The following is a 19,656-nucleotide window of genomic DNA, read 5'->3' on the forward strand; positions in this document are numbered from 1 at the left end:
GGGGGGTTAAATGCTGGCTCCAGGTGAAAGTGTCAAAACTGCCTCTCATGCTCCTCATTTCTACCAAGACGCGCTCTGCCCTAAGCTTGGCATCTCACATCCCACAGTGTCACCAACATCGTGGCGAACTGGTGAGTAAGCTGCGTGGGAGACAGGAGACCCTTGTGCCATTTTTCCCCACTTTAGCACTTACATACTGTATTCATTTTGTATTTCAGCAGGTCTACCCTTTCTGGGCCATACTGATGGATATGCACATGGCTAGATACAGAAAATATCAATAGCTTGCACTTTAAGTCGGTTACAGTTTATATATTCTTGAAGCCCGTCACAAATACCTGGCACTATTTCCCAACCCGGTTGAGGTTAAAAGTAAAAAGCCAGTTAGTTTAATTGCAGTATTATGGTTATGAGGCTGGATTGGTGGTTTTAATTCCTTTGCAGACCAGTTGATGTTGTTTTATTCCTTAGCCTTACGTGGTACTTTATTGCAAAGGCGTACTCAGGGAGATAGTGTGGATAGAGGACCAACACCTGTCTTGACTACAGAAAAAATGGTGGACACCCCTGAGTTCATGTCCTACTTTGACTGGGAAACGAGTACTAGTATTTCTGTCGGAAGGTCTGCACTTTGGGAGTCTATATTAAAAGGATAGTCTTAATACACTTCTGTTAAGTATTCATATCCAGTTCTACATACATATGTACAACTGTAAGCATATTCAATATGTGAAAACAAAACTTATAAAATAAATAAATCTTGGAATGTGTTTTCAGCCCAGAAGTTTCTTTAGAGGTCAGAGGAGTTTATTTAAATACCATGATTCTCTATCGCACGGAAGAGTTGCATATACATGTGTATTTATGTATTACATATGTGCTGTTTTCTATTCTGTACTTCTGTATATACTCATTTCCATACATCTTCTGAACAATGAAATATAACTGTAGTTATGTTCACTAAGGAGATAGCAATGTTCAATGTATTGAAATGCTAGAATTAATAAACATTGGTAGAAATTAGCTGATTGTTATGATTGTACTAAATATCTTAGATTTTTCATAATTAAGTGAAGACAGTTATTTTTCAGAATCAAAATTCTCAAGTACAAAAGTATTTCAGCTCTTTTCGATGACAGAAGTTAGAGTCATGATACACTTTTAATTGATTTTACATAATCAAGGCTGATTTACTAATAAGACCAATTACCACCATTTGCTTATTAAATTTCTTCTAATCATAGTTAGTGCCAGTGAAACAACTGTTCATTTTAACCAAGAAAATTTTTATCCATAAAAAGGAATTTAATTTTTTAAAATTTGTGCTTCTGTTGTTTCATCAGTACTCTTAACATACATTGACTTCCATAAGGACTTGTAGAAGATAAATCTGAAATCTAAGGTGGTTGTTCCTGTTGCTGCATCGCTATAAACCTGACTGGAGTCACACAGGTTCTCTGAGAGATGTTGTTTCTGCTGCTCAGGAGGCTGTTCACATAGGGTACACTTTGACAGAGGCACCAGAATGGATGAGCCATGTCTCCCCTGGTCCATCCCCACCGCCCAAAGTGGTCCTGTCCGAGAGCACTGGCCCCCATGCTCTCAGGTTCTGTGCACTCTTGTTAGGGTTTTCTATACACATCGACACCGTCCGTCCCTGTCTGGTGGTGACCCTTCCCCAAGACCCGATCCCTAGCTAAGAAAATATGGCATTTCTGTAGAAGACACCTTTGACGCATGACCCTGGGTTCTTGCTACCACATCTGTGATTCCCTTTGCTAGTTCTGGGGCCCTTGGATTGGAGCATCTTCTGAGGGCCAAACTGGTGGTTAGGGATTAAATATATACATGCATATCATTTTCTGAAAGTGTATCTGAGGTCATAAGCGTTGTATTGGTGAGGATTTCAAGAATGAACCCAAAGAACAATAGTCTGTGCTATCTCCTTTGTTTAAGCTTAAAAAATTCACAGGCTACAAAGACAAGTCTGCAAGGGGCAAAAACGTACCTGAAATACTGACCTAATTAAAAAGTTTGAAAGTACTAATTCATAAAACTGCACTGAATTTAAAAAATGAATTCTTAAAAATGGGCTGTACGCACAAAGTTTACACTACTGATAGTGACACAAAGAATATAGAATCCAACACTGAACATGACTCGATTACCCATCTAATTTAAAACTAACCTGTGACTTTCCAGTATGAATACAATTATATTTAACCGTAATGTTTCTTTAGTGAATTGTGTAATAAAACTTGGCCAAACCTTTCAGATGCTTTTTTTGCACTGTAATGCAACAGACTCTGAAAAGCCTTTTATTGGAGGGTTTTTGAAATAAGCATTCCATCTGTGGAAGTCTGAAACAAGGATTGGAACAGTTTGCCTGGGCCCCGTTACTTGATCACCTTTATGAACTTACTTCAGGAAGAGAAGGCTCTTGTTGGCTGAGTTTCTACTGTGCTGTAGACCCTCAGGGCTTCCTTACACCTTTGCTCAGCCGTCCTGTGATAATGGGTGTGGAAGTGATCTTCAAGACTTCCAGAGGTTCCCAAACTCACATGCCCCCTCCACCACCCCCCGGCACTAACATTTGGGCAACTAGCTGTGGGAATGTGGCTAATCCTCAGTCTGAGCTTCTCAGCAAAGGGGCACTTGGTTCATTCGAGAATGTGGGCCTGTTTTCTATTTCGTTCAAGAGCAACAGGAAATTAGGACTTTGATGTGAAGTCTCTTTCTGCTTGGCCAGCTCAAGATGAAGGGAAGGGGAGGGGAGGGTAAAGGAGAGGGAGGGAGAAGAGGGGAGGAGAGAAGAACCAAACGAAACAGAGCTACAGTCAGCAGCTCACATGTAGCAGAGACGGGACAGTGACAGCGGACTTCATGTCCACTGTACCCACGCCCATGTCATTTGCAGGGCACAAGGGGCCAAGCAGAAGCACTTAGGCCATGGAGAATGGGCATGAATAACAGTAGCAGGGGAAGGGCTAGATATAATCACAGGCCTTTTCTAGCACTAACCTATGAAAAGCATGTCAAACCCAGGCAACTTTTTCCAAAATTAAAAATAAATAATGAAAGCTGTATTTGATATGACTTTTTATAACTGTTGTCTGGACTTTTCATTCTAAACCTTATTTTGATGACTAAAACAGAAATATTTCTGTTCTTTTTTTATGTTGATATAAAACTATGTGCATGACTTAATACATGACCACCCTTTAGGCCAGTAAAAACTTAGCCTATCCAATATAAGGTATCCCTAGAATATTGTTTCTTACTTTTACCTCATTAATGAAGAGTTAAAATTTAGACCTTGCTATAATACATGCAGTATAATTACTGTCCAATAATCTGTGGTGTTTTTGAGGATTCAGTGTTTATATTAGGCTGTGGCTAACGTGACTTCTAATCCTAAAATGAATTCTGTGACAATCTGGGCCACTCCTGAGCCATGTAAATATAAAAATCTATACAATCCACAGAATTTTATTATGAATAAGTGAAGAACGAGGGTGCTTGGACACAGGATAAGGTAGACCTTTGACATCAGGATGGGTGTAGGGGTCCGGAACAGGGAGGGCAGGACACTTGCTGATGTTCCCATCCCCACAAAACACAAGGGGGCCTCACTTGACTGTTCTAAAGTACCTACGGCTCCAGACAGTATCCAAATCATGACCTTTGGGGAACATTACAAGAGCATGAAATCAGTTAGAAAGATGACAGTCAGACATGACTTTGTTAGGCCTGCCATGGGGTAAAGACAACAATATTTCTATTAAGTTAGAAAATGAAATTCAAGAAGAAGAATATTCAGTATCGTAAAAATGTTCCTATGACTAAGTTAGACTCTGATCCCTTCCCCACGACCATGCATGTTAGAGACAAATTCTGCCAGATCAAACTGACCTATGCAGTTACTAGACAATGCTAGGCCTCTCTTCCAAGCCTCTGGAGAGAGCTTGTCTAATTAAATTATCGATTTAAGAAAACAATGATTAAAATCCAGGCTCCAGAAATAAATATTGCAAAATAATGCTTATTATGCAGCCACTAAAATTATAAATTTAAATGTGAATTTTAGTGTTTATTGGGCAGGAATACATTGTATCTCTAAAGTAAGGCACAATCCTTCACTTATTATTCTCCACACTTCCTAGGAGATAGGCAAGTAGCCAAGAAAATTCAGACAGAGGGAACTTCAATGACTTTCACAATGTAAATCTATGGTAGTTCTCATCCTGCTACTTATTTCAAAGTCATGCAATCAACAGCCTAATGATTAAAATATAGATATAGATTTTGAGCAGTAATGGGATTAATGTTAATAATAGCTTTTTTTATTTTGAATCATTTGATTAGATTCGATTTTAATATTACATTAAAATTTATAGATATATTTAAGTAGTAATTCATAAGACTTTCATTATATAGATAGCTCACTTTGCATATTCTATTTTGCTTCATGATCTTCAACTATAGATTATTTTAAAATATAAAATAGTTTTCGAGTATTTCAAAAGCTTAAAGGTTGTTGGCAGAAAATATTGTTTTATGCTGATAAGGGTTGCTTTTCATATTATTTCATTAACACTAATATTGCATTGATATTGGGTGGGGCAGCTGGGTAATTAGTTCAGGCCTCTCCCCTACCTGGGAGCATTTCTTCTCAGGTTATGTCATGTGACATAGACAGTTGTCATCTGCTAACGGGCTTCTCAGGAATCTGAACCTAAACGCCAGGCTTGTGTTTTATCACACATGGAACTCCCTCCCACCTGACTTTTTGTTTTATATCCTTCCTGTTTCTGCCTAGTACAGCCGCATGTCATTGTCTCTCTGTAATTACAGATGTGAGGTCATGGGGTACATAATATTTTCTAAATTGCATTTTTTATCTTTACATTCTATTGATATTTCCACATCATTAAAAATTATTTTATAACCTATCTTTTAATGACTGGAAAATATTTGATTATGTGGATGGACTATAATTTATTTAACCAATCTATTCTTGGTGAAATTTTTCTCTTTTTTAAAAAATAGACAACATCCACGTAGGTGAAATCTTGCATACGTCCATAGTCATTTTATTAGGTTAAATATTTAAAAGTGTAATTGTTATGTTAAAGAGAATATAACTCCTTGATATAGTTACAAAAAGGCATGTTACATGATGACACACATTATATTTATTGTATCCATGTCCCTAAACCTTCAACAATAAGCTGTGTTATCATTATTTCTTTGTTAATATAATAGGAAAATGTTTTAATATGTAATTCTTTGGTGATCTGCTAAGGTTGAATACCATTTGATATGTTTCTAGTTATCTAAACAGAGAGACATGGGAGGGAAACTTTTTAAAAGTCTGTAAGTAGCCCTGCACAGAGGACGTACATAAATGACATTAAATTGATAGAAACATAATGTTTAGTCAATTCAGTGAAGGGACACTTCAATCAAACAGTCTGATCAAATTTCCTTTTAAAAATAAAGGGCATTAATAATTAATTTAGTAAAAAATTTGGAGACTAATTTCCATAAGTAGACGCAAATGGTTTAGATGATTTCATTTTTCTCTGCAAGATATGATGTGAAATATTAATCTTACTGAGACTTCATATTTCCTTTGATGAAGTATTGTATTTTGAATATATTCAACCTTTTTAGTTTTTGTGCATTTACCTTTTTAAAAAGTAATTCAGTTCAAGTGTGACTTGAAATATTTTTATCTCTCCCTGATATTCAGATACATATTAAATGATCATTTCTGTGATGTATGAGGTGTTCCTTGAAATAGGTCTGTTAAATCAAAAGGCTTTAAATGTTATTGGCAGGAAATTGGACATATTAAAATTGAATTACCCATTGCTGTGTAACAAATTACCCCAAATCTAGCAGCTTAAAACAAACATTTATCTCACACATTTTCTAAGGACCCAACAGCCAGGGGCAGCTTAAGTGGGGGGTCTGGCCTGGGGTCTCATGCCCTGGATGTGAGGCTGTTGGCCAGAGCTGCTCTCTCTGAAGAGTGGACTGGAGTTCAAGGGCGTGTTTCTTAGTTTCTTCCCAAAGGAGTCTCTCAGGGGGGCTGCTGGGGACAGACATGGCTTCCCCCAGAGTAAGAGATCCCAGTGATAGAGTGAGAGGGAAAGAGAGAAGAGGCAAGTAGAGAGGTAGAGGGGCGTACCCTTTTAGAGTAAACAGTATCATTCTAAGTAAACATTTACCATATGTTATGAATCACAGCTCAAAGTCAATGATGTCTAGGTTCAGTCTGTCACAACCTATCAGTGTCTCTTAACTGTCAGTAGCCTTGTTTTAGCACTCTGAATGACATAATCTTTGAATGGCTAAACCTAAATACAGTTTAAAGAATTCCCTAATTCTTTATTTTTTCAAAAATACCTCTCACCCTCAGTGTTTTCTCGAGAGTTTAAATCAAACTCCTCTGTTAATTTGAAATGAAATAAATTGAAGCATGCTGTCATTTTAAAGAAATGCCTGATCGTTTTTTATGTATGAATCCGCTTTCCTACAAGAACTTAGCTTTACTAATAAGAGTCTATATCCGTCTGCATTTGTTTTTGTAAAGTTTCAGCATGACTTCTTGTCCTCCAGAGATTTAAAACAAGAGTTACTTCCGTAGTAACTCCATCTCGCTAGGGGCCTAAGTAGGATAAATGTCATGATTCATGATTCTGTAATGCCTGTGAAACAGCCTATTGGGTTGTAGAACTTCTTTTTATTTTCTTAAAACAACCGAGACATAACTGATTGTGGAACCTTATCTTATTTCAGGTCCCCTAAAAATCCTGAACAGAAGATCATTAAGAGAGTGATTGCTCTTGAAGGAGATATTGTAAAGTAAGTACTTACACTGTTGGTTTTGCATTAAAGTTATAAATATCTCGATTTTTGCTGAGTTTTAAATCACATTACATGGGAAGTACATTTCACAGAGAACTAAAGCTTTGGAGACATCAACAATGAGATGGCACCTCTTAGCTGAGTATCACCAACCATTTCAGGATGTGAGGCATACATACTCATAAACTTACTGGTCATTGTCTCTTTTAACTGGGAGACACAGGAGAAAGAGTAATTAAACTGAAATTGACCATGTTTTCTAAAACAACCATTAAACCATTGCTTTTCAGATATTAAAATTAACATGATTGTTTTAGATGTCAAGGTTCATTTTAGAAAAATTCAAAAACGTTTTATTATTTTAGAAGCAAATACAAAAGCTTAGGGGGGAGCTTTTATTATAATAGAGATGGGGAAGATGGGAATAGATGTGAAACAGAAGCTTCGGGATCAGTGACAAAATAGTAGCTTTAGCAAATAACATTGTAGCAATCAAGTGTTTTGACAATGTGTAGTAATGTCTTATTTGTTGTACTTGTTGATAAACCTAGAACAGTGTTTGAGATTCAACAAGTAAGTATTGATGTGGAATGATAAGTCTCATTTTGGTTCCTACTTTGAATAAGTCGCAGCCAGGTCTATATAATGAGGGAGTCCGACTGCTCTGAAAACTATATTCAAAAGTATTCTGATCCTGTTTTTCAAAAGAACTTGATCATAAATTTTCTGTATTAGTGACAGTACAGATTAAACAGTCTCATTAAAATGCACCTCAGTGGGTTTTAGAGCAGAATCAAGGCCAGCTGTTCTCCAAGGGTAGGCCGACGCTCGCTGGGAGTGCCCAGGACCCTTTATTGGGGCAGTGGCGGAGGGTGTTGGTGAGGTCAAAGCTACTTTTCTAATGATACGAAGATTTAATTTACACTTTTTACTCTCATTTCTCCTCAGTATAGTGGGGTTTTCCAGAGGCTGCATGATGTGTGAGATTGTAGCCGACTGACTACAGGAACGGATATGGAAATTTGGCTGTTTTTTAATTCAGCCAGACGCTAAAAGACTGGCAAAAATGTTAACATTCCACTCTTCTCATTTTTTTCTTTTGCTTTGGAAAATAACTATACTTTTCATTAAATGTAGTTCTTGTTAACATATAGGCTTATTGTTAGTTTAGATTGAATCACTAAAGATTTTTTTTAGTTCTCCATTTTAATCATGTAATATGGTAAATATTGACAGATAGTATCCACCTAAGCAAAAGTTCTCTGAGGTCTCAATTAGTTTTGAGAGTGTAAAGGAGTCCTCTGACCAAATAATTGGCGAACTTGCTGATGCAGGAATGCGTGGCCGACATTTTTATGTCACAATTACCTGTTCATGGTTAGCCGATATGAGATCAGTGGGGCTACGGAGGTATTTGGTCTGTATCTGTGAATGTGTATTTGGTCTTTGTTTCTTTTACACGTTTGCGGAGGTCCACTTTGTATAGCATACGGTTCGCCCATTTTAACGAAAGAGTTAGTGTAAGTTTATACAGTTGTACGACGCTCACTTCTGTTACCTCCACGCGTTCCCTCCTCCCACTTCCAGTTAACTCTGCCTCCTACCAATTCCAGCTGCTGGTGTCACACACCACGGCCCACTTCTGTCTCCATACGCAGCCTTTCCCAGCAATTCTGTTTAGATGGTATCATCCCCTATGTCGTCTTTTGTGTCTGGTTCCTTTCACTTAGCACAATGTGTTTTTGGTTCCTCCACGGTGTAGATGGACTGTAGTTTGTTCCTTTTTATTACTGTTTATATTCCATTGTATGGACCTGCCACATTTTGTGTACCCATCACACTTCGATGGACTTTAGGGTGATTTCCAGTTTGGGGATATTATGAGTAATGATAGGGACAGTAATGTAAATGCTGTGGGACATTTGTGTTTTTGGTAGAAATATGTTTTTATTTCTATTATGAATATACCTAGGGATGTTGCGTGTATGGTGAAGTGTGTGTTAAATTTTTACAGAAACTATCAAACAATTTTCAAAAGTCACTATACCATTTCATATTCCCAGTAAGGTGCAAGGGTTCCAGTTTCTTTACATCCTTGCCAATATTTGGCATTATGAATATTTTTTATTGTAGCCATACAAAATAAATGGGTGTAAAGCAGAACCAGACTGTGGTTTTGATTTGCATTTCCCTGAGGGCAAATGGTGCTGAGCACATGTCTATGTGCCTGCTTGCCATTTGTATATCCTCTTGAGTGAAGTGTCTGATGCCTTTGTTTAATTTGCATTAGATTGTTTATATTTTGAGTTATAAGTTGTCCTTTGACTTTTGGTCTTTAAATAGAGTGAGGATTTGGGGAAAGATGAATGTGTATATATCGTAATGTGATTTTATAGTCAGGCATGAGTGCATTGGTATAAAAGAACTCAGTTTGCATTTTCTGGAGGATATGCATTGTAAGTTGGTAGAATTTGTGGCTTTGTTTTTCTGTTTTGTTTTGTTCTATTTTTGTTTGTTTGTTTGTTTTTGTTTTTGATTTTGAGAGTCTCTCTAGCCTTGTGATTTCAGTGGGAAACTCAAGAGCCGTGCATTTGGAAACCTATTTCATACCTACCCATGAGTATGCCAAATATGCTGTTAATATTTGGAAAACAGTTTGTGTGGGTGTGATTCAAATCCCACTCGAGGAGTGAGTCAGCAAACCTTGACAACTTTATGCTAAATGAAAGAAGTCAGTCACAAAATACCACATATTGAATGATTCTTTTTGTATGAAATGTTCACAATAGGTAAGTTCATGGATATAGACAGTAGACGAAAGGTTCCCAGAGGCATCGAGGAGGGGGGTGAGTGGGAGGCACTGCTAATGTATGGTGGGTTTTATCTTAGGGGATATGGAAATGTTCCAAAACATGCTGTGTTGATAGTTGCACAACTCTGTGAATATGGTAAAACAGTGCATTGTGTATTTTAAATGGGTAAATATATGTTACATGAATTACATCTCAGTAAAATTATATATATATATATAAAACCAACACACAGACAGAACCAGTCGACAAAGCAGGCAAAAACATTGCATCCATGTAAAGTGTTCTCACAGGATCAGGAATGCCAAGGGCTCCACTTTCCTTTATAATCCAGAGCTTTGATTCAGAGACACCATTATAGGTCACTAGCTGTGCAGCCAACGATGTGAGATGGCCAAACCTGGCCAGACATCAAACACTCTGCCCTTAGGAGTGTTTCAGGAGACTTCTCTGAGAAAAAGGTTGTGCTATGTCTTTCCTCAGTAAATGTAGATACTGGGTTCACAGAGGAGAGGCTGAGCGGGAAGGAGATGCAGGCTTGGGGGATGAGAGAAAGGGTGATAGGGATGGAGGGGGTTCACACCTTCTTTCCTCACTGCTGCAACCCGTATGTGAGAGTCTAGCTTCTTTTCCAGTCTTGCAAATGGCCAGTCCCTTTGGACATATGTCCCTTTCTGTCCCCTCACTACATCTCCATCATAGAGCAACAGATAACTTAAGGAATGGAAGTGTCAGGGCCAAGCCTTTCCTACTACGGAGCCTCTAAATCTATTTGATAATTGATTAGAAAAAAGTAGTTTGTAGTTGGTGTTTTAAAAGAAAATTTAAAATTCATTCCTCTGACTCCTTGGTCCCTACCGATGCTAGGCTGCCTGAGCTTTAAATTAATGATTGAAAATATTTCTCTAATCATTTTCTAATAGTGTTGAAAAATACTAGGGTGTATTTAGGTAATAAAATAGTGTTTATGTGCTTTCCTCTTTTTCCTGTGATCTAGTTTTAAAAATGCCAGAACATATAAAAAACAAATTTGAAAACATGCTGTGTGTCTGCCACTAGAAGTCATTAGTCCATCGGTGCACAGCTTGTAGCAGGCAAGACACTGTGGTCTGCGAGGTGGACTTGCAGCGCCTCTTACCTCGGGTTACCTACCAGGTAAGCTAAGCGCAAATGTAGGTAACTAGATTTTCTCTTTTGGAAAAACATTATTATTTCATACAGTAATCAAAGGGGAAAGAATCTGACTTATAAGAGCTTGTCACATTTCCTGTGAGTCTCGTAGTATTTTTATTTTGAATTACACATAATGAGAGGGTAGAGAAGGAACCATAATCTTTTCAGAGGCTAAGACCTATAAAGACTTAATCCATTCCTTAATGTTTTATTAGTTAAACTGCTTCCAATTGAAAAACAAAGCAGATATAAAATAAAACATAGTTTAAAGAGCACCCATTTTGAAGACAGCTGGAAAGGAGGGTGGTCGGGCCGAGGGTCAGCCCTGCTCACTCATGGACAGGGTGACAGGACAGCAGGGCTTCTGGTTTCCGCTCATGAATGGCCTTCATCTGCCAACACGTTGCTTTTGCCTCTCTTGTCTGCGTTTCAGTTGGGTTTTGCCCCATTGCCAACTGCTGATTTCCTCGGGTGCACATCATGTTTAGACTACCTGAGAGTGTGCCCCTTTGAGCTGGAGACCTCGGGTCTATCCACCTGACAGACCACTGGTCAACCAATTGATGAGCTGCCGTAGGTGTAGTGCCCTGCCCTGGTCCAGGCAGGTGTGGCTCCAAAGGCCATTCGCCTCGTACAGACTGTGGAGTTACAAGGCGCCTTTGGAAGGGGCACCTCGTAGGTAAGGCGCCCACCTGAGGCCTCCCAGAGGGAGGCGTGTGATCAGAAGCCGCTTTGCTCAGCATTGCCCCTCACAACCTCCCGTTCAATAAAACTGTAATCAGCTCTGCTTGGTAGTTGCTTCGACTTTACTCTCTGGGGAAGACAAACTTTTCTCTTTTTCAGTTTCCCCCCCATCTTATTACAGAAATAACACAAGCTTGAAAAATTCAGTGGTGTAGTGGACATCCTTGCACACATACCTTCTGCACTTGTGTACTTATTCTTGTAGACTAGACGTCACAGAGTGGGAATATGGAGTCAACATTTGTTGTCGTTGTTATTTTTAGTTCTAATATACACAGCCAAGTTTTCCTCCCAAGAGGTCTGTGTACATGCACCATCACCAGTACTTCATAAAATACCCTTTTCAGAGGAAATTGATTTAAGGATTATGTGCCATGGGGGAAGTTGTGGACTTCAGATTCAGAAGTCAGAACATTTCAACACAAATTTTGAAATGAGTTTTACGTGGTCAGGATATATTTCATTTAATCAGTTCTCTGAGAGCGTGGGCCTTGGGACCATTCATTTTATGAGTGTTGGCCTAGACACTGGAGACGTAAGTGAACAGAAGAGACAAGGTCCCTGCCCTCATTCTGGTTGTTGAAAGCCGGTAATAAACAGGCAAATACATAGCACATAATCCATAAGCTACAAGTGCCATGAAGACAAAGTAGGGCTGGATGTAGAGTGGTGGTGGGCGTCTGAAAATTCCAGCTGAGGGAGGTTGTCCACTGGGACCCTCTCTGATGAGATCATATCTGAGCGGACTCCTAAATTAAGGCAGGAAGTAGAGAGCCGTTCTGGTGTCTGAGGGAAGGGGCAGCAAATGCAAAGCTGATATGGCTATGTCTGAAGTGAATTTAAAGAATGACGAGAAGCTGGCATAGTTGGACCGCACTGAAGGAGAGCATCTGAGGTAGGAGATTGGGTCTAATGTTCGCAGAGCCTTATGGACTGTAGGAAGGACTATGGATTGTATTTCAGTTATCTGGCAAGCCAATGGAGTGTTCTGAGCCATGGAGTGGTGGGAGTCGGTTGACATTGTTAAGGGACCGTTCTGTTTGCTGTGATGAGAATAGACCAAAGGGAGTCAGTCTGACCCAGGTAACTGGTCCAAGTATTTTTCTCTAAGAAAATCATATTTAGCTTCTTCTAGATAAGTATCCTTGTTTATAATGTGAATGATGACTACTTGGATTTGTTAGCTTCAGAGTGACTCATAAGAGTAGTCACATTATTTGTAATCTCAGTCATTATGATTATATCAACAAGGTGGCAAGTAAACTTGAAATATTGTTCAGCCAAATTTTCATTCAGCCAAATATTCCTAAGACTGTAAAAGAGGAGGCTTTTGGAGGTCTGTGCTTTCTATCTTTATGTCTACACTGATTCAAATCACAAGGCAATTGCTTGACTCTCTGGATAGTTTAGCTACGAACATAGTCATGTTCATAATGGTAACCCACATGGGTGTGTTTATAACACGAACAGCAAAAAGCAAATGAAAGTGATATTTAGACAGACCCATTCATTCCACCAAAATATTTTTCATAGTTATTTTTTTCTTATTAATTTATTATGACTCAGAAGCACTGTTTTAGAAAACGATAAAAAGAATACAAAGTTCTAAACTGCAACAAGTCAATACGAATCAACCACAGTTGACATTTCTAAGGCAGCAACATTTTTTTTCTGGGGACACTCGTTTCTGTGTTTTACAGATTATTTTTTGTCAGCCTGGTCATAAATGAAGCCTAACCTCATTTCTCCTCTTTCTGGGTGAAATACACTTTACAGACCTTTGGAATCTGGGGTTTCTTGTAGTTAGTAACCTCAGTGAAGAGAGTGAATAACTTTTTAGTCCCCAGTGAAGAGGGTAACCATATACTTTGTCACCTAAACTAGGGCACTTTTGAGAATGAAAGAGGATGGTATTAATTATTACACTGCAATCATCAACAGAAACTGGATTGCCAAGACCAAGTAGAACACATGGTCACTCTCCCAGTGAAATGTAATCACCGTTTTAATTCTATTAATTTGATTTTGCTTGGATTCCCGCCCTTCTTTGTCAGGAGAATTCCCAGAGGTGGTCAGAAAAAGCGCGGTCACTTTCTGGCCCTTGAGGAATGAGTTGGGCAGGATCCGTGGTATGGAGAAGTGTATGTGTCCTGCTCACGGCACGGGCACCTCCTGCCAGGAAGGACCGTGTAAGACTTTCTCTGACAAGTGCCAATCCTGCAAACTAGTCTAGGGAGACAACCACGAGACTTCTCTCACTGTAAAATTTAAATGATAATTCTTCTTCAGGTCTCGAGAGTATATTGTATGATGTCAAAACACCCTAACTTATTAAAAATAACTTTCTGGTATCACCAAAAAAAAAATCTATTAAATTACTGGGAATTAGACATTTGAAAGCTTGTTGATTTTCAAAGTGCTGTTGAAGAGAGGGAAATCAATATTAGCTTCTCACAGATGTTTGAATCATATTATGTTCCAGCAAATGATGAAGTTTTATAGGAAGGAAAACAGAACTCAGTTGAGTTTTGTCCAGTATAACTAAACATGATGCTTGTTTAATAACTATTTTATGGTTTATGCAGTAGCTTTGAATAATAGTAATTGATGTGTCTCTATGGCTCTCTTTGACTCTCCACATTTTGGTATATCGGGAACTAGGAATGCATGATACTGTCCTAAAAGGAAGGACGAGATGAAAAGGAAACTTAAAATTAAAGAAACTGGTGTCCAGGACCCTGAAAAAGATTGGTGACTGGAATGTTTTAGAGCATGGAAGCAGATGGGAGCTGGGTGGGTAGTTGATTTTGAGGATGACAGGCTATTTATAGACTGGGCCTTAGCTGGTGGGAACTTGAGAAGATATTCAGGAATCTCTGAGGCCCATTCAGTAGGTTTAATTTGAACCCTGAATTTTTCCAAATTAAATTGGCATAGCACGTCCTTGTTTAGTAGGTAAGTTCAGACCAATGCTTTTATTTAGTAAATAAGGGCTTGAAATGTGAAATTAAGCTTCCCAGGGCCTGTCCAATGACTTGTTACCACTAATTAAGAAGCATTTGTAAAAAATCATCAGTTTCCCTTTGGTGTCTACCAGAGAAATTATTTAATATAGTCCGGACATTCTTACCTTCTTCTTGCTAACGAATGATCATTCTTTTTTACTAAAGAATTCTAGATTGTTAGGTAACCCGTGCCTTTCTTGAAATATTTCTTTCGTTTATGTAGTTGTAGGTGATTATTTACCACACTACTGCTGTGTCAGTGTATAAAAATTGAATTGCTAATAAAAACGGTATGCCTTAGCAACAGGTGTTTCTAACCATCAGAGAGATAGTCACCTTAAATTTATATAAAGAAATGTCATCTTGATTTTTTTTTTTTTACTTTTAATTTTTTTTTTTTATTTAAGTGTGTTTTTCCAGGACTCATCAGCTCCAAGTCAAGTAGTTGTTTCAATCTAGTTGTGGAGGTCGCAGCTCACAGTGGCCCATGTGGGGATCGAACCGGTAACCTTTTTGTTGGTAGCACCGCGCTCTACCAAGCTGAGCTAACCGGCCGCCCCATCATCTTGATTTTTTTAACGTCCAAAGTATTTCTGTAGCAAACTTATCAGCGTAAGGAGCTTTCCAGAGGCAGTAGAACAAACATAGTGTGTATACTTCAATCTAGGAGAGTACTTGCTGGAAGTCATAGACCATTTAGACTGAATTGCTTTTTCCAATAATGATGGCACCTGTTCTTGTGGTACTCTCCCCACCCCCATCAGGGGTTTCTCTGGTTTTGTTTATCATGTTAGTCCTTCTGTCTGTCGAATAGGATTAGATGGCTATGTGTGGAGGAGACAAACAGTACTGGAGCGTTTGAAGTAAAAAGGAAGGTCTCCTATTTATTCTCTTACCCCAGTCACACTCCCAGATGTGTATCTGGTGTGTGTCTTCTAACTTATGTCTCACAGTAGGCGATTGATAGGATGAAAAATATTTATCTAATGACAGTTCTTCCCTTGCATATTCCATAAAGAAAAAATATAGACTTGAGATACATATGTATAAGGATTTGTGTTTCCCAATGTGTATGCCATCCTGGCATAGCTACACTCGTCTACACATATACCTGTGCTAGGTAGGTATTGGAAAGCCTGGCAATTCGAGAATTGCTTCTTTAGTACCGAAATAATAAGTAATAGTCCTAGGACTAACACACACAAAGATACTGTGGGCATATACTTGGGTAGCAATGATATGTATGACCTAGACTAAACCATTTACAGGAAATTAAAGGCAAGAACATGCAAATGCATATTAAACAAGGACCTCATTGTTTAGTATTGTTCATATTAAACTCACCGTATCTGAGAGGAAGTATTAGGGAGCCCATGGACTGAAGTAACTGGGTGCTTCAGGTAGGAGACCCATTGGCTTTGCTTCATTAGGGAAACAAATCTCAGCAACAGGGAAGTAGCAGGGTGCTCTGACCTGGCTCCATCGCCGTCCACATCTGTGCTTCTCTCTAAAAGATGGCTGGCTGTGTATAGCTTTGATGCCTTTGACTAAGCTCCTTTTTCTCTCTTCTTGTCTGGCTTGGGGCTTCACTCGTCAGTTCTGCCATGACTCTCAGTACAGATGATTATGGTGGGAGCCCTTTTAGAGCATGAGATTTCCTAGCAGGAAGCACGTCACCCCTGGAGCTGGCTAGTGTATTTGTGTATTAGCTTTCTCTGCTGTTGCCTTAAGTACATTTCTTAGAATAACTTTTCTGAAGTGGTGAACTCCAAGTTTAAATACAGAGAAATGCTAACTTTTGCGCACTCCTTTGAACTAAGTATTGATTTTTTGGTAATTTTTTTTCTGCTCACAGTAATGTAAGTCTGTCAAATATTTTGAAAAGACATATAAGTATAATTATCTCAGTAGGAAGCTAAGAAGATTGTCTTAAAATACCTTTTTTACTAAGCATAAAAAGCATGCCAGAAAGACTCAAGAATATTTCAGCCTGAATAATTACTTAATAATTAAGGAACAGATAGCACTTCTATTTTTGTGCAATTTAAGTTGACCTTGTTTAAACTTCAAATTAGCCACTGTTTCTTTTTAAAAATGTTTTTGGAGGGAGAATTTCATGCAGAGAGTAGATATGTTTAAAGTGTTGATTTAATTAGTTGTGGATGCTCTTAAAGTTTTGTAACTTTTTGTCTTTTTTTTTTTTTGTATAAAGTGTTTTTAGGTGTCTAAGGAAAATGAGAGGTAGCCAGATACAGTAGGAGCATTGCCCTTGGAGTTAGATGACTGGGGATTTAGTCTCAGCTCTGATCTTTCCAAGCTGTGCAAACTTGAACACTCTGAGGTTTGTTTTTAGTTTGTTTTTTTAATCTCTCTATCCTCAGGGTTATCTTGAAGACCAAATATAAGTATATATATACATATATACATATACACATATACATATACACATATACATATACACATACGTATATACACATACACATATACACATACACGTATACACATATACACACATACATATATACATATACATATATACATATATATACCAATCCTGTGTGAACTTGAACACACTATCAAAGCTTAATGTATCGTTAACTGATTGTCTATGTGAAATAATGGCTAATAAATGGGTAGCACAGAGCTTAGCAGAATGCCCTGCTCACTTTAGATCATCAGGTTTTTTTGGTTATTGTTGAAATAATTGCGTTGTACTGGTAGGTTAAGAAATAGGTTCATATTTTGTGAACCCTAAAGTTGGAAGAACACTTTAAACCTTTCCAGGCAAGATCTCAAACGTGGGCTATGGCGTCTTTGGGACCTTGACCTGTTTCCTCCCGCACATAGTTACCTGCTCTCGGCTTTTTCCGCTGCTTGTTCCTTACTATACCTGTAGCGGCGATCAGTATACATTTTCTGTAAAAGCCTGATGATGAATAGTTTTGGCTTTGTGGGTCATACTGTCTCTGTCCAAAGTACTTAACTCTGATATGGTTGCATGAAAGCAACTATAAAATAAAGGCTCTGATAAAACTTTATTTTGAAAATAAGTGTTGGACTAGATTTGGCTCATGGGCGAGAGTTTGCCAGGCCTTGGTCTATATTATCCACTCCCATTCCCTTAACTTGGAAATCAGCAGAAAATATAAAACTTACTTCTTGTCCTAGGACAGTCATTTAAATAGAAGAGAAGAATCAGCCTAAAAGCCAGGGGTTCTTTGGTTATATATTGGTTGCAGCAGAGGGCCGTGGGAGAGGAAACACTGAGCTGTTATTCTAAGTGAGATCTTTGCTGAGTTGCTAGAAGCCACATGGGTCCATCTGGACAGGGAAGGTATTTGCCTTGAGTGGGGTGGGGAAGAGCTATTGTAGGATAAGAACCCAGCAGAACAACCTCGCTGGGCAACAGCCGCCATGCTCATAAAAGAGCAGAACATATTTCATTGCCCAGATAATTTCTTCTTAATACAAAAAGAACAGCCCTGCAGTTGGGAAGATTCTGTATCTGAATACTACCCCATGCTATTTATAGCTCCTCTTATAAGCCTGGCATTAGAACCCCAATTGGCTACTGGCTATTATATTTAGCTCAATCTGCCCGTGCTTTACCAGAGCGATGGTACCGAGAAGAAGTAGGCAAGTACCTAGGGGATCCATTTTTCAAAAGTAATTTAGTTCCTCAGTTCATTCACTATGTTACGGAAAATATTCAAACGTCATCTAACTTATTATGAAGATACCTATGTATATAATAGCATCATAGACACAAGCAGTAATTATTCCCATACTGAAAATGTTGATTTTGAAACTGAAGTCTGTGTTTGCAGTTTTGCAAAATTAGAAAAGGTTTGTTGACAACTACATTAATTTGTAAATTGTTCATTAAAAAGAAGTGTCTTTCTTGTTTTTTTCTGCAAAGTGCTCCTGCATGAGAATCTAAATAGTTCATGCTAGCAGAACTAATAAGATTTTGAAATCGACTGTCCTAGTAGTTGGTTGATTCAAATGAGAATTTAAGTGAAAATATTTTTTTTTCATTACTAGGGGCTGGCAGTTGTTGATATTTTCTTTCAAAAAAGTAAATTGTGTGATGAAAGTTGTATATTTGGGGTAGGATGATTTGCAAACCATTAACTTCAGGCTTTTGCAACGGGACACCTGGGAATGAAGATGTTCTACTTTGCTTATTACACGAATAAATTCTACTCTCTGACCGTTACGAGACGCCTGACTTTAATTTGCAGACTGGAGCAGGCGGCAACAAATGCTGTAGCCCCACTGCTGTACCTCTAGGTGTGTTGATACTTCCAAGGGACGTTTCTGGAGGCTGGATTTCCATTTGACATATCTCAAAAAGTAAATGACTATTTAATCTCTTACTGTAACAAGAAGAGGAGCAAGTGATACCTACTGGAATGGAGTTCAGAAGGATAGAAAGCCAAACTGAAAGATTTTCTATTTGCGATGAAAGCGCAATAAACAGTACATTTTACAGAAGCATTGAATGTGATAATAGAAGAGGAAACGAATGAATGGATTAGAATTTATTGTATGTATGGGAAAGTAAGGTGACTTTTAATGGATTTCTGGGGTTGTCTTTGGGAGATTATGTAAGTCTTACCCGATTGTAAATCTAATACAACTACCTTAAAATCCAGAAAATGCTTACTGCAGGATGGAAATTGAAATGACTCCTGACTTTATAATGTTTCTGAGCTCTAGTAATCTCACATAACTTTCAAAAAATAATGCTTTTTCTTTTTAATTAAAACTTGCACCATCCTTAGCAATAAAGTGGAGGAAATCAAGAAAAATGTAATGAAACCTATAGGAAAGTTTCACTTTCCACATTTCCAGCACTGTCGGAAAATTTTACTGTGTATTGAGTCAGTGATGAATCTTAGCACCATTTTAGTTTTTGCAAAAATGAAAGGTGAAAGAACTGTTTCTTATTGTTTTTCATTCATATTATTTTTGTTGCTACTATGAATCATGTTTTATACATTTGTTAACTTTTTATTTCCTTTTCTAAGAACTGTCTATTCCAG

General features: G+C 38.1%; 1 protein-coding gene across 2 annotated transcripts in view; it reads left to right on the plus strand.

Moving 5' to 3' along the window:
- Nucleotides 1-19,656, plus strand: part of IMMP2L (inner mitochondrial membrane peptidase subunit 2) — a 722,895-nt gene that overhangs the window by 493,724 nt on the left and 209,515 nt on the right. For both annotated transcript variants that reach the window (XM_081079271.1, XM_081079270.1), the window contains exon 5: nucleotides 6,808-6,873. In XM_081079271.1, coding sequence (XP_080935397.1) covers nucleotides 6,808-6,873 — 66 coding nt within the window. The remainder of the gene's footprint in view (nucleotides 1-6,807; nucleotides 6,874-19,656) is intronic.

This window comes from Rhinolophus hipposideros, assembly GCF_964194185.1.
Source record: "Rhinolophus hipposideros genome assembly, chromosome: 18".
Classification (NCBI taxonomy): Eukaryota; Metazoa; Chordata; class Mammalia; order Chiroptera; family Rhinolophidae; genus Rhinolophus; species Rhinolophus hipposideros.